This window comes from Channa argus, chromosome 19 (assembly GCF_033026475.1).
Source record: "Channa argus isolate prfri chromosome 19, Channa argus male v1.0, whole genome shotgun sequence".
In the NCBI taxonomy this organism is placed as follows: Eukaryota; Metazoa; Chordata; class Actinopteri; order Anabantiformes; family Channidae; genus Channa; species Channa argus.
This window is the reverse complement of record NC_090215.1, coordinates 8,668,177-8,694,653: the sequence shown is the minus strand read 5'-3', so window position 1 is coordinate 8,694,653 and position 26,477 is coordinate 8,668,177. Positions and strand designations below refer to the sequence as shown.

Here is a 26,477-nt window from a genome sequence, read left to right as displayed (position 1 = left end):
TCATCACACACACACCCTGACACACGTGTGTGATTGTGAAGAAACTTTACCTCCTCTCAAAATTATACATCAATGAAACACCAGTGAAAATACACTGTTCCAGGTTAGCTTTTTGCTCTACTGGCATCTCTAAATTAATGGGAAGCTGGGATTACTTACATAGGTCTCTCTGAAAGTGTATGTGTGTGTGTATGTAGATAGCCACAGTATGTGTTTTAGGTCCTGAAAATAAATTTCATGAAACTATGACACTAAGTAAAAACTGTCTAGTTTCAGCACACTAATAAATAACAATGTGTGCTGTATAAGCACTGTTTTGAAGCACAATCTTCTTATGAAATAACACATACCCTTATTGATTTTATTACACACGGCATTTTGTGTTAGTTGGTCTGGTGGGACCAGTGCTGAATAAATATTGCTGCGTAACGGCCTCTTCTCTTCTTGTATTACTATTACACTGCATTTTAACGTAGTCTACAGTTTCCTCATTATTGCTTAAAGTTGCACAGGCAGCTAGAAGTGTCCTTTAAGAGCACTGAAGCCAAACAAATGCTTACTCAGTCCTAATAAATCTCATTCTCCCACTTTCATTCACTTCTTCTGGTTTTCTCTTCTTTCATGGTTGGCATGAGAGCTCTCTTTCCCTGCCATGCACTTATAATGATCAGCCAAACCATTAATGGTGGGTAGACAGGGGGTCAGTGTGGTCACACTGATTAATCTGCTGCTATGCAAACACATCAAGCTGTGATTCACAGTGTGTTCTGACACCTGTCATAGTAGCATTCAATCACATGCTGACCCCTATTCACCACAACATTAAAACCACCAGCTGCACTTAATGTTGTGACTGCACATACCAGCTTTCCACAACCAAACAAATGCATACACACATAGTCACACACGGCTCACAATGAGGATGAATGTGGACTACATCCAGCATCCAACATCAGCAGATTAACAAGATCAGCCAGCACACACAGATCAGCAGGCACCATTCTCACTGTCAGCATCACCATCTTTGATCTGGTGGGCTGGTACAAGTGAGTGTTATGGTCTTACGTAAGGCTTTTACATAAACCTCGGGCTGCAGGAACAGAGAGAGGGAGCTGGCTACGTAGGGAGGGAGGGGGAGACTGCTGCACCATTACAAAGGGGATTCACACTGCACCAAATACTCCTTCCACAGCACATGCATGCACTCTCACATAACAGAAACACGGCAGTTTTTTCTAGCAACATGTGTCTTCCTCGAAAATAAAAGGCAAGCTTCTCCCCTTACATATCCAGGACACACACACAAACACACACACACAGGATCCATATCAGCTGTGCATGAGCTGCCAATCTTAATCCTCAATTTGGCTGTCTGTTGCTGCCTCTGTGTGTCTTTTCAGCAGCACACAATGACACATGCACCAAGCATTCTTCTTTGCAATCAATGTAAAGTATTGATAATCTATTGCACCCAAGCCAGTCAACCCCTAACAAAACCACCACATGCTGGACATCAACAAAAGCATTGCTGTTTCTCACCCTCTCTCCCACCCAGTCAACTCCTTGGGGATTTAAGCAACCAGGATGTGGGGGTGGAAATATAGAGCAGAGGAGTTGAGGAAATTATAGCTCTGTCTTGTTGTACATGAATAGACCAGTAATACAATGTATGGATGTTTGTGGAAATGTGGATACAAAGAGTCAGAAGCTTAGACACTAGTGCAAACACAGGTTGTTGTTTTTTTTCATTAAATATGAAAAGTAGAGAGACTTCACACATGGACAACAACAAAAACAAGGAAAACAGAATGTGTGTTTCATTGCAGACCCAGGTTTGTAATCAGACACAAAAGAATCAATCAATCCAGGAAAAAACTAAAATGACAATAATGCAATGGCCTGAGCCAGGTGGCAACATGGCGGCCCTTAGTGGTTGATGTCATTGCTGCATAGTGCCTGAACGACAAGGTAATCAAAGGCTCAAATTTCATTTTCACAATGTCACTCCTGAAAGAAGTGGGAAAGATTCTATTGACACACCAAACTCTGCATGTGGGATAGAATGACATAAACCACAGAAACCAAATGCCACACGTGAACAAAAGCAGTTAAATATAACGCTTCATGATTCATTCTTGTCCAGTTCATAGTTTCCTTGATTCTTTGCATTTTTCTTTCCTTTCCTTTCCTTTTCTTTCCTTTCGTCTCAACATTACAGTGTAATGTTGAGACACTTTTGTATCCAATCACATATTTATCAAACTCAAAAGAGCAAAGAGCACAGTGTAGGCAGAGAAAATGTGAACAGACTTTGTGTCCTACTCACAGACTTTTAGCCTGCCCTTTTTATGTTATGAAAAACACTCTTTCTACAGACCTGGGATCAGGTTACTCTATGACTTGCCCTCTAGTACACCTTCACAAAGCTGAAACGTGGAGAAGTGTCACTGACCAATCAGTAACTAAAATGACCCTTAGTCGTTATTGGCACCCTTGTTATTAGAGTTAGAGATCTAAAATACATGATCCAAAATGTCCTTTATGGGAAATTATTATTTCTTCTCTCACTGAAACACTGACAAAAGCCTCTCTTTTTTAAAACCAATGATGCTTTTCATGGCTGCAAGTCAATTTCCACAAACACAAAAAAAGAACAGTGAACAAGTCTGAATAAATATGGCATCATTTCCTAAATTTGACTTTTACTGTGTTACACTTGACTTAAATCGTTCTCTTTTATAATCTAAATACCCTTCACGATTTCCAAAAACAAACAAAAAAAAACTTTTGCAGGCCTGTTTTGTCTCTCTACATTTGGCTAATGCCTCCCTGCATGTACAGGATGTTAGTAAAGACAAACACAAAGAACAGAAAGTAGAGTATTGGGAAGCTGGTAAACAGTTCATCATCCGTATAGCATGATGCCGTATAGCATTGGGAAAGATGAGCCTATAAAAAAACGTATGAAATCCACTGAAGAGGAAATTACTAACTAGAAAAAAGGTTGTTTGTGAATGTGTCATTGGAGAAGAAAGTCATTCAGTGTAGCTACGAAGACAATGTCAAAGGTAAAACAGTGTGTATCAAGGATCCTTCAGTGTAAGAGTATGTTCCCTGACCTTTGTGCCTTGAATGTGTGGAACTGCATGCAGAGAAGGGCAGAAAATGTTTGTGTTCATGTATGATTTTAGATGTGTGTGTGTGTGTGTGTGTGCGTGCGTGTGTGGTAAAGCATCAGTGCAAGGGATCCTTTAGAGTAGGTCCTTTAAAGTATTGCCATATTTTTGCAGGTTCCCATTGGTTCATTCAGCAGTTATAAATCCCAGAGATTGACATCCTGCGGATGTACGTCCAGTGAAGCAGTGGGGTATAGATGAGATACCAGTGCAACAGGCTGAGGCCAAACAAAGTCCATCCGCATTATAAAAATTAAGCGGTGGTATGAACCAACAAAACATAAAGAAAACTAGGACACTGTGTGGCTTTCTAAACTCAGCCACATTTTTACCTGCAAAGTAGGTAAATAACAAAAGTAGTTCAGATCACAGTATTTACTTGTATATATGCACATACAGATTAATAATCAGTGATCGGTCAGATGAAGACCACCTTTAAAAAGCAAAATACAAATATGACAATAAAACAAGTCATGGTGGGTTATTCCAGGATATTGAGTCTGTTTCAGACAATTCAATGCTGTGAAATGAAAAGTAGATTTTTATTTAACTTTGGCTCTAAACTGGCGGATTCGGAGGTAATTTGTAACAATCACAAACTCAGAAAAAAACAATGATTAGATTAGGTCCTCTAGGAGCAAATTGAATTTTACAATGTGGAATTCCATAAGAAATATGCAAAAGATAGAAAAAGTGCTCTTCTTTTTTTGCAATGTGCATTCATGAGCCGAATCAAAGTGGCATTCAGATTTTCAGCAGGTCTGGAGTTTTTCCAGGAAGTTCAAGGCAAATGTAGCTTTTGTAATGTTTTTAGTTACGGTAGGGCTGTGAAGTGTTAACCCAGCTTTTTGGAGTCTCCGCGTGACGTTCTTAAGTGAACAAAAAACACTTATTCTATTCTAACTGGGTGTAAGCCAAAACACTTCAGGAATGAGGAATTTTAAGATTTGAGAGGAATGTATAGGCTGTTCACACTACAGCTCAATATTTTTCTGTGTCTGGGAAAACGTATGGCTCTGCATAGAAGGCCCTGTAGGGATGTCCTCTCAAGTCTTTCGAAGTTAGTGGAAGAGAACCGCCTGTTTGATAAAAACTACTTCTTGTCGGTGGTTCCTCTGGTTGTGCTGCCAGGTTTGTTTCCAGAACGACGGACAGGCACCTTGGATACAGGGATTCTGGTGCGGGCTGGGGGAGCCGCTTCGGTCTTTGGTGGAGGGGATTCAGCCTCTAGAACAGATGACAGGGCTGACTGGCTTACAGAGTGGGGAGGTGTTGTTTGTTTGGTGCTTACTGGGATCTTGGATTCCCGTGGAAGGCTGGTGCTGCCTTTCAATGATCGAAAAGAGGAAGAGGAGGAGGAGGAAGGAGGAGTTGTTTGGGATGTGATGCTCAATTTGTATTCAGTTGATGGAGAAGGAGTACTGTTTAGATCTTCATCTCTTTCCTGCTCTTCATCCTCTCCTTCCTCTTCAGCGTCATTGTAAAGGTCATATAGGTGGTCTCCAGAGAAACAGTCTCGAGATAGCGCCGTCTTCTGGTTACGCTGCAGGCCACTCTCATCAGGTGTTGCTGTAGGTGTTGCTGAGGGTGTGTCCCAGTAGCCCTCATCACTGAGTGGCTCTTTTTCACCAGGTGATGTAGGATAACGACCATGCGTCTGAGGGTGACTAGATTTAGCTGCCCTGCTTCCTGCTCCGCCAACTACAGGAATTTTACTGAGTCCCAGTGACTTTACCTGGGGTAACTTTCGCTCTGAAATCTTGGGGGCCGTTGGAATGTGGCAGCTTGGGGGGTTGTTGCGTGGGGGATAAGTGGAAGTGGGGGTGGTGGATGGAGCTTGGTGTGATCGGGGTAAAGCAGGAGAGTTGTCTCCGGTAGAGGGCAGCATGTGCCAGAGCCCCTGCATGTCTGTATCATCGACTCCTTCTGGACTTGCCATTTCTTCCCCTCCACCCATGTAGGCCACCACACCACTACCGGCTGGATGCTGCTGGGGTGGAGGTGTCGCACGGGCCCGGGCTGGCAGGGAGGCAGGCACTGAGCTTGATGAAACAGAGAACACGGGCTGGGTGAACTGTGGGGGTAATGAGGGCTTGGATGGGGAGCCACAGGATGTGGCACCAGTATTACCAAGAGCTCTCCCAACACCTGCTCCCACACTCCCCCCTCCTCCCCCACTGCTGCTGCTGCTGGTACCACTGCCCCCATTTCCCGCTGGCCCCTCATCGTCTGCATCAGCAATAATGTCACCACAGCCTGTCAGTGAATCAAAGCTCTTGAGGGATGTGACATCAGTGAAGAGGAGAGAGCAGAGGCGGTCCACTGAAGGTTCTGAGGGTGGATCGCCCGTGCTGCAGCGATCCAAAGGAGGTGTAGCGAGGGAAGGGGTGAGGCTGGAAATTGAGGCTTTGGCTTTTTGGATGGGAGGGTGCAGTGGTGAGTCAGTGGGTGTGTACGGAAAGGGGGAGTCTGGCTCAACAGATGGTCCTGGCATGGCAACAAAGTGTGGGGGTGTCATGGTAACACTAGTAGTGGGAGTCTCTGTTATTTGGCGGTTAGGTTCTGCCTCTGCATCCCCACAATGCTCCTGGTGATGATGAGGAGGTGGTTCAAGGGTGAGAGTAATATCCATTACCTTTTCAGACTCTGGACCATCCCCATCCTTCTCTTTCTTACCTTGCACCTCTTCTGCCTCTACTTCGTTTGTTTTTTCCTTGCGTCTCCATCGCATGCTGCTAAAAAAGCCTTTCAAGCCCCTCCCTCTTCTGACAAGCCCCGCCCCTCCATTTTCACTCGACCTATAACTCCCACGCCGGAGCAGAGAAAAGAAACTCAGTGATTTGCTGAGAGACCTCACCGTCCCTACCTCCAGGCTAGCCAGGCCCTCCCCTCTGTGTCCATCAGTGTCGTTGGAGCTTGTTAGTCCATCGTGGGTTTTGCTCCTGACAAGCTCCACCGATGCCACTGAGCCATTTCCATTCAAAGAATTCCCATTATCAGAATTTCCATTGTTCCCGCTGTTTGCCCCTTTGTTTCTAAAGGAGAAGAAGCTGGCCATTCCAGAACCGTTGCGTCTCTTTCCAAAGAGTTTGAAGGCAGCTTTGTTGATCTTCCCCGTGGGCTGGGAGTCACACTGCGTGGCCACAGGAGGCTCCGCACACTCTGACTGCACCTCCATTGTCCAGCACTCTATTGCTCTCACTCTGTCGTCTTTCTCAAGCTGCCTTTCTGTCCACTCTCTCACTCTCTCTGTCCACACATGCACTCACCCTCTCTGCCTCTCTTTCTCTCTCCACCCTGCTGGCGGGTGTTCCTTCACTCCCACTCTGACTTGCTCTAATGCTTGCCTGCTGGTTTTCTCTATCTGCCTCCCTCTATTCCCTCCCCTCTCTCTCTCTCTCTCTCTCTCTCTCTCTCTCTCTCTTTCTCACACACACACACACACATATACATGCACACACACGCTGGGTTCTGCTCCTCACTGTATCCATGGCAACTGGGTGGGCTAAGCAGCTTTCGTCAACATTGGCGGGCTGCCAGTGTTTGTCCTCCACTCCCTCCCCCATCCTCTTCCTTGTCTCTCCCTCCACCTTCCCTGTCGCCAATGCTCTGTGTGCTTTTTTTCTTTTGGCTGTTCATCAGTTTACAAGCCCACGTTTCATTGCTATCATCGCTGCATGCGTCTGCTTGTGTTTGCACTGTAAGCACCTCCGAGTCTATACACACTCACTGCATGCATTATGACGGATTACACCTGAGATCAAGATGTTTATAGGAGCTTTCCCAGTGGATTATAAGACAGAATCGAATGGCTAATTATAAAAACTCATTCTTAGTTTGGATTTGATGCAGTTTATACATGTCTGGGGACAAAGGGCCATGAAGATTGGAAAATTCTAAGTGAAAAGCACTTGAAATTTAATTACTATGCATATGAATATTGTTACTGTGTCTGTCTTCCTTTACCACCCTGCGAGGTTGCCTATTAACTGCATTAAGGGCTTAGGTCACAACGGCTCCAACGCAGTTTGCGTCTAAACACATAGGACATATGGCCTCGGACGTCTTCCATATGGACAAGCACGGCCATGTGTCTAAGAACTATGACAACACATCTAACTGTCATCATGTCATTGAATTTGTGTGTTTGTGACCGCACACAGCCTAGAGAACAATACATCTTTTCACATTAACTTTCACTGTTATCACCTACCTTGGCAACCAGTAGAGTTTCCATGGGCATGTAGAACAATTAACTGTTCACTAACTAGAGTTAAAAGCAGTGTATAGTCTTAACGTAACGTCATGTAAAATGGTTCATGTCGTACATGTCGAAATATCAAAGATACAGACTGACTGAGTTTATTAATATTCTGTATAAAATACAAAGGAGGTTTAAAATGGCTGTTCTTCCCATCTTTATTGCTGGCCTGCTGTTTTTGGAAATATCTCCCCCATAATACTGTTTTCTACACACTGTATTAACCCAAAACCCTCCTGTGGGTTCAGCATTATCCACTGCGGGATCTCATTTTACTGCCTGGTCTATCCTCCCAGCCCCCCATGAATCTTCCTGATACCCCAACCCTTACAAACCTCCTCTCCTTCCTTTCCTTACTTCTCCCTTTCTTTCTCCTCTGCCCCCCCCCCCCTGCTCCTCAGTTGCTGTGGGCACAGGCTCTCCTCTTCCAGCCCACTGCTATCAAACAGTGTCTGCATTCATCCTCCCCAAGGCAACAGACACATACATGCAATTTCACAGACTTGCTAACACCCACACAAACAAATTTTGAGGGCTTCCCCAGAGTGAAGCAATTGTGCATATCTTCTTTAGACACCCCCCTAATAAGAAAGATAATCGGTCTGCTCAGCCCACAAGTGAGCCACCCAACGAGTGTGAAGCTTTCCAGGTATATCAAATGCTCAGACAGAATGTCTTATGACTATGCTCTCAGGTCAGCTGGCTGTTGGGTGAACTTGAGCAACAGATGGCCAGTGGATTGATAAGTAGAGATGCTATTTTACTGACTTCTTGGGATGCAAATGCTGCTCGCAGTGCTTTGCAAAGTAAAACATGAGAAAAACACCAACGCTTATATGCAAATATGCTAATATGCAAATTTGTATATGCACCATTTTCATGAATTTGGCAGCTACCGTTGAATGGATTTGGTGGAAAAATAACAATGGCCGACAAATGTTTTATGATAATTTTGGAGAAGATTAACTTTGTACTTTCTTCAAAACCTAATAAATAATTTCTCTGTTTTTCCAATGTGAAACAGAAGACGCACACAGATGCAACAGACATACACACCTTATTATCTTTACCCTCCCACCCCCATCTGTCTAAATAGGGCTCCAATTTCAGCCCCCTGAGTGAAGCTCAGCACTAAGTGGGACAGTTAGAGGACACATTCTCTCTCTGACTTGCTCTCTCTTAGTGTTTTCTAATCATATGCCTGTGTGCATACATTGTGCGATTGTGTATTGTTTGCTCTACGGCTGTATGTGCTTTTAAACTCTCTCCGCTCTGCTAGAGCCTCAGGATGTACATATTGCTGTTATTTTAAAAGCACAAGTGTATGTGTTTGTGGAAAAGGGAATGCATGAAAGGCTGGAGAGACAGCTCTATGAATTCTCTAAGTGGTTTGATGAGATGATGATCATAAGACCATCACCACTATCATTTGTGACCTTAAGAACGCTAACTATTGTAACCGTGGGCTATCTAACATTTAAGAACCTTAACAAAGTATAATCTTTTCCAATAGTCAAACCTTTGCCACCTTTTTCAACTATTAGTTTTACTATTTTTAAAAGTCTGTCGGAAACATAACTCCAGAGGTGCTAATTCTTCTATCTGTCGTATTGAGGGCTTAAAGACACATGATTTCTCCACAGTACACTTAATGTTAAATCCTCAGTGTCAAAGGCAAAACAGCACATAAACCAGTACTGTAAAATGACTTTACGGCAATCAGATTTTGCTACAACATCACTGATGGTGTTCAGCGTGTCTGCTGCAAAGCAGTTGAGCCTCTTCACCAGGACGTCTTGTCCAACCTTTTCCTGGATAGACAGGACCATTTTGTCTCTGATGGAGCGGGAGAAGGGGACCCTGTCCTGAATGGACAGAGCAAAGTTAAGGTCCTGTGTAGTGCTGGACTGTGTGTGTGTGTGTGTGTGTGTGTGTGTGTGTGTCTAAGTAACTCACTTCACTCTCAGTGTGTGTTTGCTTTCCTCCACCAGCTGCTCAGTCATATCCTCAGCAGTCATGATGGGAGCTGGGAGCTGCTTATTTCGGTGAAGCCTGTGAAATCTAAACAACATCCGAGAGATCACAGTCGGGAGACTTTTTTTGCCATCTCAGACGTGTTAAGACATGAAAACTAAAGCTGGTCTTTCCTGGGACTTGCACAATAGCATGTGCAGCAGACCTACAGAGCCCGTTCATAAATGGGTGTGTCAAACAACACCTGTTAGGAAAATAAATTTGGTTTTCAGAGATTTAACAACATGTGGACATTGTTTTAGGGTAGTAAAACCTCTCTCATTAAAACATGTTCAAATTATCATAAATTGGCTAAATGCATGTCGCACATTTAAGATAGCCACCGACTGTGCCCTGTTAGGCCTTTTTGATTTGACATGATGAAATGAGGTGGAGGTGGCCGGAGCTTTTCCGGAGTACTTTTCACAGTATCTTACACTTGAAGGGTTCATCTGCTTTGAGTCTGCGCCGTTTACACTGATGAATCCAGCTCTGGATATTCTCACCCACACTGGGGCTGATTTTACTCCTCCTGATGTTGGAAGAACTCTGGAAGAGTCAATAGAATTTGTCACCGGATGTTTTACACAACTACTGTATATAAGTCAACACTGGCAATTAGCCACTTCTAGTGAAAATGTACAGATGTGTGAATAATATCTAGGTAACTAGCTGCAGGTATGAGTGCTAATACAATGGTTGCTCATAAAGCCCAAGTATTCCACTCTCACAAGATGATAATAATCTTGATTTATCAAAGTGTTTGCCCCTATCATCCAACCTTTATCTGACTGTCATAAGATTAAACTGCTTAACAAACACCAAACACAAGGCATCTCAACCTTCTACATCAGTTTGGTAAATTAGCTACAAAGTTACATCATCAAAAACACCCTGAACACAATCATGTGGCATTAATATCTCCTTGATTGTACACAAATGTAAAATGATAAAACACAATTTGCCTAACCCTCCTTCTAACTCTAACCTTGAGTTAGAATTAGCCTAACTTTACACCAAGTCGTGATCTTAACATTGAATGATTGGTTTGTTACTGTATAGTGGCAGCCTTTTTGTCCCCAGTAGGAAATCAGTTCCCTGCAATATGAATGTAAACATAAGTATGGACACACACACACACACACAAACCATTATTTTTGTTTCAGGATAGAAGGTCCTCCAGCTCTGGATTAAACTAAGCTATAGAGTGTTGTGTGTCTGTGTGTCCATCGATGCACATGTTGATTGTGTGTGTGTGTGTGTGTGTATACAGTATTAAACCTCCTAGGATTACCCCCTGTGCTCTTTTGTTACTTTACCAATCAACAGGGAGTGGTACTAACTCTTAGTAATCTGTTTATGCACAGACTCCCTGGACACTTTTACATACCAAAGACTGAAGTCAATGTGATTTAGGTAAGTAAGTAAGTAAGCTCACTTATATGTGGCACCTTTCAAGAGCAGACTAACAGTAACAGACAATACAACAATGCCAAAAGACATACAGTAAAATTACAAATACAACGATGAAGCATAAAACAAGGCACATCCTCAAAAGCACAATGTCCTTTTGATTTGGGCCTAAATCTGGAGAAAACTTCCAAGCCAACCTAAGATTTCTGCTGGCAACACGTGACTGCAGTAGCTCGGTAATGTGGACAGAAACCTGAGCATGGAAGGCTCAGAAAGTGATATCTCCATATCAGAATATGATTGGAAGCCATTGTAAAGAAATCAAAATGGGCAACATGAGATCTCAGCTGCAGCATTTTCAACAACTTGTTAGCAATCAAAGGATTGAAATGGAATTACGATAGTCAAGACAACAAAAAATGAAGGCATGAATACATTTCTCCATTTCTGCTTGGGATACAATGACTCAAAACACAAAGTGCACAGATGTAATTATATAAATTTTGTCTGTTTTTCATTGTTGTAAACATTTTGCCAAAACTGTGTCTTTTGTTGACCATGATGTTCTTACATTTACTTTCTCTTTTCAACTCCATATAACTTATTTATTTTATACGGAAAAATTGATCAGCTACAGTTGTCATTTGAAGCAGCCTGTGTATTTGACTGTGGTATATATATATATATATATCAGCTTCCCAGATTTCATTGTTGGACCTATCCCCCTTAAACTAAAGAAATTGTCTGAGTCAGAGGTAAATAACTACAGCACTTTTCTCATATGTGAAGTAAAAGTACAGCACAGGTCACGATGGTTTAAAGTGAACTACAGAGTAATTGTAGAAGAATATGTTACATGTATTACAAACTGTACAAACAAGGAGGTGTCATGTGATGATGTGAGTCAGGCAGTCACATGTTGTGCAAGCGTAGTTTCCAGTTTCAAATAGCAGAAAATGCTGTTGGTGTTTTGTGATCTTTACTTTGATCCAGGTCCAACAGTCTGACACACAAGACATTTTATTTTTCCGTTGTGATGCTAAATAATAATAATAAAAACAGTCATTCATCCTGCTCATGGGAGAGACAATAAGTGAAATATCTGCAGATAAACATTTAGTCAGACATGAAAGGCTGAGACAGAGGCACAAACCAAACATTCACACAGACAAAAGTGTGCAACCGGCATGTCCTGGCACATGTGTACAGCCTGTGTATTTATGTGAGCGGCCTGTTTTTGCATGACTGCTAGATGTGTTTATGTCCAGTGTTGGTACAGAGTTCCGTCTTTGTCCTGAGGAGTGTTCTAGCACCATGGCGTGCAGCACAGATCTGAATGATACAGAGCCCTGGGAGCGCTTCTCAATGTTTAATGTGAAGTAACACGGAGAAGTAGGTTACAGGAAGACACAGAGACCACTAACATAATGTTTGATGTAGCTTAACCTTGTTTGAAAAACTGCCCCATTCCTAAGGTATGCAAGAGAAATATTACTGGTCGTAAGATGATGCAACTTTTGCTTGTAATACATTACTTAGTGTAGAAATTAACACTTAAAGAAACATTTTATTACCTCCACACAGAATCGGCTTTGAGTTTAAATTTGAAATAAAGCAGAAATGGAATAGAGAAAACTAAACTTGAATAAAAACACAAGATGTTAGGAAAACCTTGTAGTGAAAGATGAAGAGGTCAAAGATGAATGATCCCGTTTCACAGCGCAGATCCCATTCTTCACTTGTCTTATGGTTACTACATGCACCAATTGTTGTGCCCCTTTTTCTCTTCACAGAAAGCTGCCACAGAGGGTGTGTACAGTACATCACATTGCACTGCCAGGTTTTGTTTATTCAAACTTGTTGTGGCTTTATGATTGGTTGATTCTCCTTGCTTGTCTGAGGCCAATGGCCACTTTGTCTGTTTGCCGTGTGAATGTGCTTATGTGTGTACGCACAAAACTCCATTTACTCCTTCAGTGTGTGAGGATGGTGAAGAGTTTAAACTAGTTCACTGCCAATACTGCAAGAACAAATTCCATAAAGTATTTAGAGCCACTCAGGCTGGATAAAATACAGCTGAATGAACCAAGTCTGTTGTTATGAACTTTTTGCCTTGAGTGCTGTGGAAAGCACGGCACAAACATAGATAATGAATTTGCATAAAATAGAAACAAGCTTCAAACATCAACTCTTAACATCCTCCAGGTTGACCTCGCTTCCTTTCTATCACAAGCTGTTGGAGGACTTTTGCTTGTGCAGTAAATCCAGTCCACATGAGAAAATCCTGTATGTGCTGATATAAAGCAAAGTTTCAACTTTAGTCAGGAAATGACACAGATTATCACAGACCTTTGCAAATAAAAGCAGAGCCAAAACACAGTTGGACTCAAAAACTAGATGTGAACTTCTGGCCCAAATTTACACGCCACATCCCCAGGGTCCCTGTAGTACAACTAACCCAGAAAAAAAACTATGCCATGCTCCAAGATGTGAAATGTAGTGCTATATTCAGCCAAACTTATTTTATTACTCTTTTCTACAGTACTACTACTACATAATAACACTGTGGGATTAGCTACTGGACAGCCTTTGAAGTTTAAGTTCATACTTCTTGTTTGAAGACACAACGCCAAACCAAAATACGATGAACACTGACCCGAAACTCTTCTGAAGAGCTGCAAAATGACCGAAAACATATACAAAACCTCCATAAAGAGAATGAACCCCAAGCAGAGACCCTAAAAAGAAAGGGTTGGGGCCCTTACCTTGCTTGTGTCCATGTGCCCATTTTTCTCATAATTCATCCATTTCCACTAGAAATATAAATGTCCCAAAAATCGTTACATCCTTTAATAACAGACATTGTGTTTGGTTATGTGAATGAACAATGTCAGAGATGACAAGTGATTTGTTGATCGAGAGAAATAGAGGAAAACACCTTTAGTAAAATGTATCTCTTAAAAAAACTATAGCAGTCACTACTTCCACAAGCGATGTGTATGTGTGGCAGTGACCTCTTTTCGCGGGCAGCTGCCATAAATAAGTAACTGACATGACAGACAGAGAAAAACCGTAGGATTTTTGGGATTAATGCATATTATGAAGATTTTCTGATCAATATGAGATGTAAAATAGGATTAAACGATCAATGAGGGTGATGGTTGACAGCTGATCCTCTTCTGGGTCTGAATTTCATAAACCATTTGCTTGTTGTCACACTGTATAGTTAAGACGTGAATATTCACCAACTGCTGTACTGTGAGGTGCAGTTGGTGTTTTATCCCAGTTTTTGGCTCAGCATAATTACCAGTGCTAGATTATCTTTAATGAATTTGATGTTTGTTTTTTTTTCCCCTAATCAGTCAGATTGAACAAAATCAGCTCAGGTCACGCACAACATGCAGATTAGGCTGGAATCAGTGCTTTGGATGAAATTAATTTTTTCTGATGCCAAAAAAGTGATTTTGTGTGGGTTTGTTGAAAAAAGTCCAACTATGTACTTGAAATATTAAGAACACATGTTTTAAAATGAAAAAAAAAAAAAACTGAACAAACTAGAACATTTACCACTTTTTGGATGAATTTATTATCATCTGGTCTAGTAGTAATTCTCTATAATGCAGTTTAACATTCATTAAAAAAAACAAGCCTTTTTCATATAGGTGCAGTAAATAGCATAGTAACGAGGCTTCCTATAGTGATTTAGACTATACAGACATACAACTTCATCCCCTCGGCCCATTTAGGACCATTGCGTAATCAGCACATAATCACATACAGAATGACAACTTCCTCTTCACTCTCACACACACACATGCACACACACATAATTCAGTAAACCCGTTCCCCAGTATCTCACAATCCCCATGTTTGTTCTCAGCAGGTCATGCGTGCCACGCCAAACTCCAAACTGACAACAGCTGGCTCTTCTTTGGCCAGGTCACTATTGAATGTCCCTTCCAGCTCCCCATAGCTCTGCTTCCTGCTCTCGGTGCCACTGCTGCCCTCTACCGTCCGTTCCGTGTCAGTGCTCTCCGTGGCCTCCTCACCCACCTCCTCCTGCTCGTCCTCCTCCTGCCTCTGCACTTCTTTGTTGTTGATGGGCGCCCCCAGGATAAGGGAATTGGGACGTGGCGGGATGGGGCTGGAGTTGGAGCGCTGATCTCTAATGTGAGGAGGTTCAGGGTGCTCTGAGGTCACGCCAAGCTGTTGGAGCCTCTGGGCAGGGACAAAGGAATAGTAGACAAAGTATTAGAATACTATTTTAGATATTTACTTAAAAGAAAAAGCAAAAAAGTTAACTTAGGTTAGAGAGAAACACAGAGGTCCGTTTTAGTTTACTCTGGTAAGTAAAAAAGCTGCACTAACATCCCTTTGGTGCACTGCTCAGTGGCCATCTGTCAGACTGTGGTTGTGCTGCACCATCTTGAGCACAAGTTGTGAATAAATATTCGAAAGGTTTCCAGGATAAATGTAAATACTTTGATGGTACTGTAGGTGGTTTCTCTGTGAGTGTAGTACATAGTACTTAGTGAGTTTTTTGGAACATAAAAGGAATACTGGCAACTAATGAAACTAAACCATATCAAATTTCAACTATGGTTCTTTTAAACAAATGAAAAAGGGGAAAAAACGAAAGGGCTACGTTTGCCATATGAGTCACCAAGGGAGAATTAGGGTGCCAACTCACACTCTCCAGTGCTTGCAGTGTGTCCTCTGCCTTGCGGCTGTTCTCTTTTAGAGTCAGAATGGTTTTTAGGATAGACTGACGGGGGTGCATGGGCCTATCAAACTGGTGGTACATGCTCGTCCAGAACCTTGGAAATATAAATAAAACACACACATATACAGTATATATGACAGTGTACAGAATAATAGGGACTAATAAAGTATTTCATATTGTGGAACAACAGGTGAGGAAAGTTCTACTGACTTGAAACGGTAAGGCAGGGTGGAAGGCTCCAGCACAGGGTGCGCTTCAGAGTAAGCCGGGCTGTAAAACGGATTCAAGTAGTTCTGTTTTTCGCTCATTAGGTACGCCCACAGCGAGTGAGTCCGCTCTCTGAGCCTGGAAGAAGCAGTGCAGATTGATTATGCCACAATTTGAGAAAATACACATTAAAAACACACCATTCCTCTTAGTTTCGCTGCTTTATATAGGTGTGAGACTATTTGCTCCATTAATCTTTTAATGTACTAAAAATAAAATGCAGCATAGCAGGTAATGGGGCTGGTGCAACAAAAAGCTTTATGTTTTGTAGAACAATGACACTGTCCAGTCCTTTCATCTTCAAATTTAAAAGTCCCCCCAAAAATCCCATTAACATTAAAAAATAAACAAATAAAAAATAATTTAAAAAGAACCAGGAAGAGCTGTAGAATGAGAATCCCAGTTTCAAACTTGACAGCCGTGCAAGAGATGTCATGTACATAATAGACCAACCCAGTAGATTGTGGGCAAATAATGACAGCATCATAGTTTATAACCATGGTACAACATAGGAGTGTTTTCTCACATAGGAACAATATGTGGAAATATGTAATATGCTTCTGTGGCAATGTGCCAAAGAGGAGGGGCTTTTGTCTGTTGCTCTTGTCTGGGTTTACCTTAGAGATAAGACGTCAATGCTAAAGGGTAAAAGCAGAGCGACAAATATCACCTGCGTTTGTCTGACAATATTTGTTTTTCAGTGACCTCCTCCTTTTAGAGTACAGAGCTGATAATAAACCAAGCAAAAGAGGTGCAGCCGCTTTGACATATAGAAACGTTTAAAGAGACTCCTCCTCTTTAGAACTAGCACGTGTGTTTTTATAGCCAATACAAAAGAGAAGGCACAATTTGAAACATCACACCAACTACTCCACACCACTGTCTCTGTGTTGGACTCACTGCAACTCCTCTCTCTGTCTCTGATTGTTGCCAAGGAAGTTTCCATATTGACAGGAGTGGACGTGTTCATGAATCTGCAGCAGGAACCACTCACTGAACTCGAATGCCTAGGAAGAAGTTATCATAAAATAAATACCATCAAACACTTTATGTATGTAAGGCAAACATCATTTAGCTACGCAAATACATTGCAGGTCATATCACTCAACCACAACCAACACACCTGAGGGAACTGCTCTGTGAGCTGCCAGACACACTCCAGGAACTGAGTGAAGATAGGGGACACCTCCTTTGGATCACTGTCCAGCTGGCCGCACCTACAGGTGTGCAATTCAAATACACTGTACAGTAACAGCGACAATACAAGTGTTCTAAAGAATTATACAACCTCACTTGAAAGGAATTCATAGTAATAATAATAGTAATAATAATAATAATAATTCATTTTATTTTTAAGGCACTTTACTTTTGTTGACAAATCTCAAAGCCTTTTATTTTTGTGCACTTTACTGTTCTATAAATTTTATTTACATTCATTACCTATTAATGACAGCATGAATGTATCTTAAAACTATCTTAAAATGTATCATAAAACTGGCTTGGTGCATTGTGTTTGCTTGAATTTTTCTTCAGAATGGTCTTGACTGGAGCAGATTAAAATGACTAGTGTAGTTTCTGCACCTTTGTAGAGAGGCATAGACCAGGTTAAGGGTATAAAACCATTAATAAGCCGTGTTCTAAGCTGTGTTTTGTGAAGCACAGTGGCCTGCATTTAAAGGGCTCTGAATGCATGAGGAACAGATATTTTGGTCTGATGAGACATAAATTAAATTTTAAATGACTGCATGCGCTGTATGTTGTATACTCCTCAAATAGCAGACAGTGCCCATGTGTGGCTTCAGTTACTGTAGCATTTGAAACCTGACCTGTCTGCAAACTTGTGGCCAAAGGAGATCCAGTCTTTCTCTATCAGTACCTAGGAGACAAAGGTGGGGAAAAAAAAAAAAAATCAAACCTGAAGCAAGAGACAACACCATCTACCATAAAATCTCAGTTGCATGTCAGCTAGTAAACTGGTCAAATGGAGTAAATGGAGTCTTTGTGTGCAGGTAGTGCGTGTCTGTGGGCGTTTGTGCTGGTACCATGAAGCCCTTGATAGTACGGTAGTAAGGATCCATAAGCAGCGCTCCCAGGGAGCAGACTTGAGCTGTTCTGTCCCATCCATCTGAACAATGAACCAACACACTGGCTCCTTCCACTGTCACTGCCTGCGATCAAGAGGGAGACAGAGGATACCTTGACAAACACTGTCTATAATAAAGTAGTGCATATGCCAAAGATGAGGAAGTGGACACGTTTAAGACTTAACAGAAGTAAGAGGTGAGACTATGGTTATTATTACATAATTTAATTTGTTACTTTAAAAAACTATCAGAAATTTTTAAATCAAGGAGCAGAAAAAGTGGGAAATGAAAAGTACCTTGGCGAGAAAAATAGCTGCATCTACAATGGCCTTGATATGCCGCAGCCAACCACAACTCTCCAGACCAACAAGATAGTCACTCATGGAGAGAGACCGACTCCCAACCACTGTGAGAAACATTCATAGGCAGAAAATTATTTCAGGTTACTCATTAAGTGATTGCCACCTTTTGGGTGCATAATTATAATAGTGTTTTTCATAATATTTGTTTTATTTCTTCCATTTTGCATATTTCCTTATATCTGAAGCGACATGTTTAACCTTCCAGCATTTTCTGCAGGCTGCTCCGCATTACGTGGATGTTTTCGATGCCGACAAACTGGAAGCGGATATTGGAGTAGTTGTCCTCGTTTTCGTAGCCTTTACCCGCTGCTCGATTAGCTAATGCATTCAACTGCAGAAGAGGGAAGAAAAAAAAACACATAAAACCAAAACTATCACACATATACTACCAATTACAAAAAAAAGGAACCTTGCTTTCGCCACTTTACCTTTGGCCTAGTATCCATAACGTAGACAAATCGGCTGTTGTGATTGGCTTTGCTGATGGCCTGGAGCATGCTCTCATCCTCTAAGCACCGTGCACTGAACCCAGAGAGTGGCTGACTGCATCGACACACCGCTGCCTGCTCAATAGAGGGACATGCAAAAATAGAAAATTCTGCTGCTAAACTATCAATTAAAACTGAAATATTTGATAACACGAGAAATGTCAAGTATGAATTCATATACACGTACACAGAGTGCAACTTCTATATTGAGCAAGCCAAGGCCAAAATCTGAACTTTGCACAACTTATTTATCGCAATGCAAACATAATCCCATGTTTGCATTGCCATTAATTTTGCTTAAAACATTCCTATTATCCAGGTAATAGATCCTTTCAGCTTTAGAAATTCTCTGGCCTTTACTCTACTGCCACCTCATGGAAATTCTTTGTTCTAGCTCTGTTGCTGGAAGGACTTGAACTATAAAATTATAAACATGTTTTTTGGTTTTTCAAATGCATGCTTTAAGTTTCCTGACAAATAAAATGTTTCCTTCTCACATTCTCTCTACAAACATCTACAAAATACAAAGCAACCAAATCCTTATTAACCTTATTAAAATAAAAGAGTAAAAAGGAGTAAAAAAGGCACATTTTTACAGCCTGTGCTGTCATTGTACTACAGTTTATGTAAGAAAAAAATACCTTCTTTTCATGGTAAAAGTATGTGAGGACAGGAAAACGTCCTTTGCTTCTGAATTTGGAACTGCCAACGATGATGGGCTTACTGGCGGTGATGGGAACATACAGGTCACGTGGATATGTCTCACACACCTGGAAAACCACACAGAAACACACACATCACATATATATTCACACATAGAGAGACCAAAGATGTGGCCATGACTTAAGAGTATTTGTATCAGAACTGATGATACTTCCAACCTTAAAACTGTATCTAAACATGTTGTGCAGAAGCAACAATTGAACAATACAGACATTACTCTTCTTTACTAATTTTGTTTATAGTATTATGTCCTGCACTTTAAGGTTCTTCAAAGTAGGTGGTAGTGAGAAAAAACTTAAAGCTGTGGCAGTGAAACTCTAATACCCTCTTTTACACCCACATGCATAAAATCTTAAAAATGTGTGGTAATGTCAAACTGGTTTGTGCATTATATTGAGGTAACTGAATCACCAAAATACCACCACACCCTCAGTCATATTCAGCTTATTACAACACATGGATGCTTTGCCTCATGTTTACACTATTAAGCCTGGACATTGTTCACACAGGGCACACCTATAGTAAGTGCTATGTTCTTTACAGTGACAAAAATACAGCTACACAATATAACAGTAGGCTCAAAAGCTACATAAAACATGTGCAGCTTGTATTTATTGGCAGCTCCAAGTTAATGTATCGTTAAGTGGTCAAGTGTTTACTTCTTGGAGCAGTTTTTCTTTGTGGTGGGTGGAGTTTTTGTCAGAAGCACACAAATGCCAAGGTTCAACGGCTTTCAGCAAATTCATTTGTTACGGACCTTCCCTAATACCCATTTGGGATCAGTCTTTCTTTTAGACTGTATTTCAACTTTTATTTTGCACAGACAATGTTTCCTTCCAGGTATTGAACCACATACATTATCTATGCCGTTTATGCATTTGTTCAGATTAGGAAGAATGTAAGGCTAAGACAACGTCATTTAGGTTCATTTTTTTAGTTTCTTAGTTAGATACTTAGATTTAACTGAGTTTTAACATCTTTTACTTTATAACAAGATACAACATGGCATAGTAGCGAATGTACAGTCCCCTGCTTCAAAAGAATCACATCGGTAAGACTGTGTCATTTGTTTTTGCCAGACAGGACTGTGTGCTAGTGCATCAAAAAAGAACAAAAAACAAGCAGAATCTGCTAAAACCTCCCCCAGTTGAGGAAGTCTCTGCCCTTATAGGTTACAACACATGGTCAGCGGTCTACCTTATATTCTCTGTTGACATCAGTGAGCTGCCATTGGTCACAGGGTACACCCATCCTCTCGAATTCTGCCCCCAGGTCGATAAGCTGCCACCCTTCCTCTCTTTGCTGGTCATTCTGTTTGGGGTTGTATGAGAACGCATATAGCTCCTCGTAGGATACTGAGGAGAGGAGAAAATGGGTTCATAAAACACAGATGAAGATGAACACACTGCCTACGCATATAAATATAGTTATAAAAATAGTCAAGAAAGTAGGGATGTGTAGATACCACTTTTTTCCTAAACTCACAGTTTAGTACTTTAGTATTACAGTTCTCACATATCAGCAAGTAAATTAAAATCCTCATCAATCTATTGCAGTTAAGCAAATTTGGCAAGAACAAAAATTCTTCAAATATGGTGGCAACCCGTGTTTAACGAATGGAGCAACTTTTACTGAAAACAAACAAACAAACAAATAATAATCCTGGATAGAGAAACATGGAAAACATGGACTGTAGATTCTTTTGAGGAATATGAAGATGTAAAACACAGCAAACCTTAGCTAATGTTTAATTCTCCTGTGGATCACAGCCCCAAAACTGTAAACATTTTTAAAAGATTTCTGACCAACATGAGTGTTTATACCTGTGAAATTTAGCACAGTGGAGCCTCCATTCTGCTTTACTCTTGTTGTCATCAATTATTAAGACGACTCAAAACCACCTACCTGCAGAGGCCAATATAGTATTGGGCATAGTATCTGAGAAGTTTTACAAATACAAGTACACAAAGGCAAGAATAGAAAAGCAAGAACACAGACAGATGCAACTCACCAGGATGTAGAAGATGCAGCAGCGAGCTGTAGATGTCATGGCAGTCTCTCTCTCTCTGTACCACAAAATTAACCACCCTGAAGTTACGGCACTGGATGACCAGAGGACAGCCTGTGGTGGTCAGGGAGAGCTTCTCCACTGAGGCTATATGGTGATGCAAAATCTGCAAGGAGGGAGGGAGGAAGGCAAAGAGCAAGGAGAGAGAGCTGATTATAGGATGCCTAGTTTTTCTTATTTAGGTGTTATATTTCTTTTTCTTCCCATTTGAAAATAAAACAAATTAATTCTATATAATACGTAGCTAAAAATGCAAAGTGCCAGTAAGGCACTGAGACAAGAAATAAAAGATGGGTTTTGTCTCATTATTTTCTGTAACTTATATACACCCCAAAAAGCAAGAATGTCAAAATTGCTCTTTAGAGCCTACGTTAAATAACCTATTTAATCTTCTTATAATGTACTCCAGTAAGATTCCAATACCCACTTTAAGCTCAACAATAAACACATAGTAGAATTACTAACTTTACAGTTTAAACCTAAAAACTGAGAATCATTACCTTGTAAAAGTAGAATTCATGGCAGAGCTATGCATTACATTGCACCGGAGTTCAGAATTTTATGCCTAATCTGTTTTAACCCTAATTCGAAAAAAGTTGGGACGATGGGTAAAACGTAAATAAAAACTGAATGGAATGATTTGCAAATCTCATCAACACATATTTTATTCACAATAGAACATAAACAACATATCCAATGTTGAAACTGAGACTTTTACCATTTCATGGACAATATTAGCTCCTTTTCAATTTGATGGAAGCAACACATCTCAAAAACGTTGGAACAGGGCATGGTTTGCTATCAATGTAGCATCGCCTCTTCTTTTTACATTTGTCTGTAAACATCTGGGAAGTGAGGAGTTTCTAGAGTTATAGGAGAGGAATGTTGTCCCTGTCTTGTCTGATGTAGGATTCTAGCTGCTCAACAGTCCAAAGCCTTTGTTGTCTTCTACGTCTTCAAAATTTTACACACTGAGAAATTGTTCCACAATTTAGAAACAGTTTGTTGCAGATTGGTGAACCTCTGCTCATCTTCACATTTGAGAGGCTTTGACTCTCTGAAATGCTCATTTTAGGATGTGTAGCTCTCATCAAATTCATAATGAGCTATAATCAGTTTCAACATCTGATGTGTTCTACTGTGAATAAAATATGGGTTGGTGAGATTTGCAAATCATTGCATTCTGTTTTTATTTGGGTTTTACACATCTTTTTTTTAACCACTCTGCTCATACACACATAGACCAACACAAACTGCAGTGGGCATGTACACCACAATAAAGAGGAAAAGTAAATGTTTCCATTTCTAAGCAAATAAAGCAGGAAGGTTGGTTGGAGCCATGGCCTGAATCTGCTGCGTGAAGCATTTTATACCATGCTGACATTTCCACTATCCAGATCGAACCACAGTGGCTATGTAAATTCTACAGCAATGTTTTACTGCTGTACATCATCAAATTATGCCCCAAAAAATGCAGTGCTACTGAAAGGTGTTTGGAAAATACAGAGCATTGTGTGTTCGGATTGCATTAACTTTATTCTTTTCATAATAAATATCATTTCTCAACTATGAATTCCAAATAATCTACTGTTTCTAATGACCGCACTTGACTAATACAACAGTACTATGGTAATTCAACTCATGTCGTAACTCAAGTTTTTCTGTTTCTGCCACACTGCTCTTATATCCCACCAGTGCTACTGTTTTGTCACAGCGACATAAAAAAAAAGGAGATGATCTGCAAATCAGGTTCCCCTGCTGATCGTTGATGCCAGACATCAATAACCCATTTCTCATGAAGTTGTAACAGTAATCCTCTTTCGGGTGGAGGACAAAAAGACACACAAACACAAACAGGACACCTTGCTATATCTTACCATGTAATGAGCCCTTTGAACCTCTACCCTACTTCCTCCTGACACATAAAAGCTTGCACATTCTCTCCTTTTGTCCAATACTTGTGGTGGCTGTTTTTGTGTGGCTCTGGGTGGACTGATTTTGTGTACTAAGTTATGGTATGTAGTTGGCGGAAAAAGAGGCAGCGATTGACACATGTAATAGTAGCAGACTGCAGTCACCACCAGAAGTACTCACCCAGACCTCCTGTCCAGCAGAAGTTGAGTTATTAGAGTGACTTTCCACAAAGATGAGATGTGTAGCTGTGAGGTACAGTGTGCCCTTTGTGAATTTGTTGCTGAAGCGATCCACCAGCCGCACCTGCTCCACCTGCAAACACACACACACACACACCAAGAATGGCAGCAGTCAGGGATTATTGGTTGTTAGCAGTAACATTAACTTCTTCTGCATGGTGCAAAGGTATGTATGCTGGAAAGAGAAAAAAGAAAAAGCATCTTGCTGACAGGAACGGAATCTGCCACAAAACAGCTCTAAGTGGCTCTTGGTGTACGATCCAGCTGGCACTCTACCTACTCCTATTCACCTGGCTTCACTGTTAGCTGTGAGTTCCATTACAGGGAATGCAACAAATGATTTCTGCATATGAAAAAATGTCTAACGATAGTAGTAATCATGTAACAACCATAATAAATTATTAGCAATTGAATATACAAAAGTCAAACACAACTCATATTTCTCATTTTACCATTTCCATTAAAAATTGAACCTATTGCTTCACAGCTGAGGTGCAGCCTTGTGTTTCTTAATTATCCCTCAGCACCGATAAGCACATACACAGTACAACATATACAGTCAACAGGTGTTCAAACAGGAAGGCACTTGTGGTACACCAAACATTTGTCTGTGTAAAACTCCATTAATTATGTTTGACACAAAACCTCCAGTTCTGAAAAAAATATGTTTATTGTGTGCATATTGTCATACAATGATGCAACCTGTTTTGTCTTTTCATATATCGTTATATCTCACAGGTCTTAACAAGAGCAGTTCCTACATTTACTCTACTTATTGTTAAAAACGTGCTGAGTTTTACTAGTGATGTACGGTCTGTGATCAGGGGACATCTGAGCTGCTGGATCTGGACAGTAAGCCAGCCAACTGTCTAAATCCATGATTCATCACAGCTGAGTTGTTGACTCAGACATCCTTCATTGTTTCCGTTTTCCTGTTACTCTCTGATATGGTGAAATGGTCGAGCTCACAGTCTCCCAGCAACCAATTGTCTTTCACAGGCAGGTTTCTAAGCACTTACAGGAAGTGAGGGGTTGCTTGTAAGTGAATGAGTTAGTAAGAGAAGGAAAGAGAGAAAAACAAAACATCTCTTTCCGACTAAATAGAAAGTTGATGATTTGCTTCAAAATAATTACCACAAAGTTTCAATCCTGTATACTTTGTTCATGAGTTAATTGTTTTACAGCAGCATTAACATATAGTATCATCCACTTTTTCAACAATATTTAAGGTTTAAGAAAAAAAACATTGCCATTTTTACATGGCAATACCTTCCACCTGCATTCACACCCACCTGCTCCCAATCTATCTTACCTATAAACTCCATGCACTTTGCTTTAATGAGCAGTTACCTAGGAGTGGAAAACTAGACTGTTTCCTTTATTGTACACAGCCTCACAAATACAAGCATTAAAAAAATTAGGTCTAAACCGCATCATAACCGCATCTAAACCGTACATGTTAAAGGGCGACTTGACAGATTTTCAGCTTGCCTACAATGGCTCTAGTTTGGGGAGAGCGTGTATATGAATATCACTTAACATTCCTGTGCCTTCCCTATTTAAAATGATCTCTTTCCTTCAAGTTGACCAATAGCTAAACTCTCCTCCGCATGATATAATCTAGTAGTTATTTTTTTTAGCTCCGAAGATGTTAGTTGGCAAAGTTTTGGAGGAAGATGGAACCTGCAACCTAGATGACATCTAAACTAAAGAAACTCCTCCAGATGACATCATCCTTTTTAGGTAGAAGTAGGGAGGCATTTTTATATAGGGAAGGCAGTGGAATAGTTATTATAATTAATACCCACGTAGTCCCCAAACTAAAACTAAGGGAAGCTAATTGAAAGTTATATCTTTTAAGTAAGTGGACAGTGACATGTTGTTTGCTATCATGGTTTTGCACTCTAGTCTTTCTGGATCTGAAATGTACACTTTCACCTGTAATCTGAATGGCTTTTATTAGCAATGCCAACAACAGGCATGTTTAACAAATCCCAATCACTGGTTGTTATGGTTGTCGGTTTCGGGAAAAACCGATGGGAAAATAGCGAGACTACATTAAAGGACATTAAGGCCTTTAGTGGTTTCCCATGGCTGAACACCTCCTAACACTAGCAGACATCATGTTAAACGCATGCTGTATGTAAACCTGGATATAGCTCAGTTCCTCCTTGAGGTGTTTATCATTATGAATGAACTGGCTGCCTCGACACTCCCCTTTATTAATCACACAGTGTGCAAGTAGTAACAATGATATATGGTGCACGGGAAAGACAAACAACTCATTGATGCTCGTCACGTCTCTCTCCCGCTCCAAGCTGCTGGCGACACCTGTTAGCCGTAATGCTAAAAGTCGGATTCACATTCACGCAGACCAAATACTGTTAATGGCCCGACAAACGTTACCGCACCCATGCAGTTTACAAATCGTTAAGCGATAAGGCCAAACTGCTGCTGACTTGCACCATCCCGTCCATTTGCATTTGGCTAACGTTAACGCTGAAGATGTAAGCTAACGTTACCTTCGGGGTTCGGATGTGCTCCATTTGTCCGAGTCCAAACAGCTGTCAGCAAGCGAAGAGCTTCAATCGACACCGTACGAAGATAACTGTATCATTGATAACACGATGGCGCAAAGTGCTGCACGGACCTCGCTTACTTTGTCGAAGGCATCCGATATGTGTTTATTGTCAATTACTGTACTCATCCATCCGCGTAAAGACCCCGTCGACCACGTCAACACTTG

At 40.9% G+C, this 26,477-nt stretch overlaps 2 protein-coding genes across 2 annotated transcripts; both read right to left on the bottom strand.

Moving 5' to 3' along the window:
- Positions 1–1,715: 1,715 nt before the first annotated feature.
- amer2 (APC membrane recruitment protein 2) lies at positions 1,716–6,531 on the bottom strand. The gene has a single exon (XM_067486300.1). It carries the CDS (start codon positions 6,352–6,354, stop codon positions 4,270–4,272), a length of 2,085 nt encoding a protein of 694 aa, XP_067342401.1. The 5' UTR covers positions 6,355–6,531; the 3' UTR covers positions 1,716–4,269.
- A 7,890-nt stretch (positions 6,532–14,421) lies between these two features.
- mtmr6 (myotubularin related protein 6) lies at positions 14,422–26,473 on the bottom strand. The gene is made up of 15 exons (XM_067485925.1): positions 26,254–26,473; positions 23,673–23,804; positions 21,522–21,684; positions 20,708–20,865; positions 19,429–19,557; positions 18,728–18,862; positions 18,498–18,630; positions 18,234–18,343; positions 17,896–18,021; positions 17,680–17,729; positions 16,977–17,070; positions 16,754–16,860; positions 15,797–15,931; positions 15,554–15,680; positions 14,422–15,081 (listed from the first exon to the last, which is right to left on the bottom strand). Exons 1-15 carry the CDS (start codon positions 26,275–26,277, stop codon positions 14,740–14,742), a joined length of 1,965 nt encoding a protein of 654 aa, XP_067342026.1. The 5' UTR covers positions 26,278–26,473; the 3' UTR covers positions 14,422–14,739.
- Between the last annotated feature and the right edge of the window lie 4 nt (positions 26,474–26,477).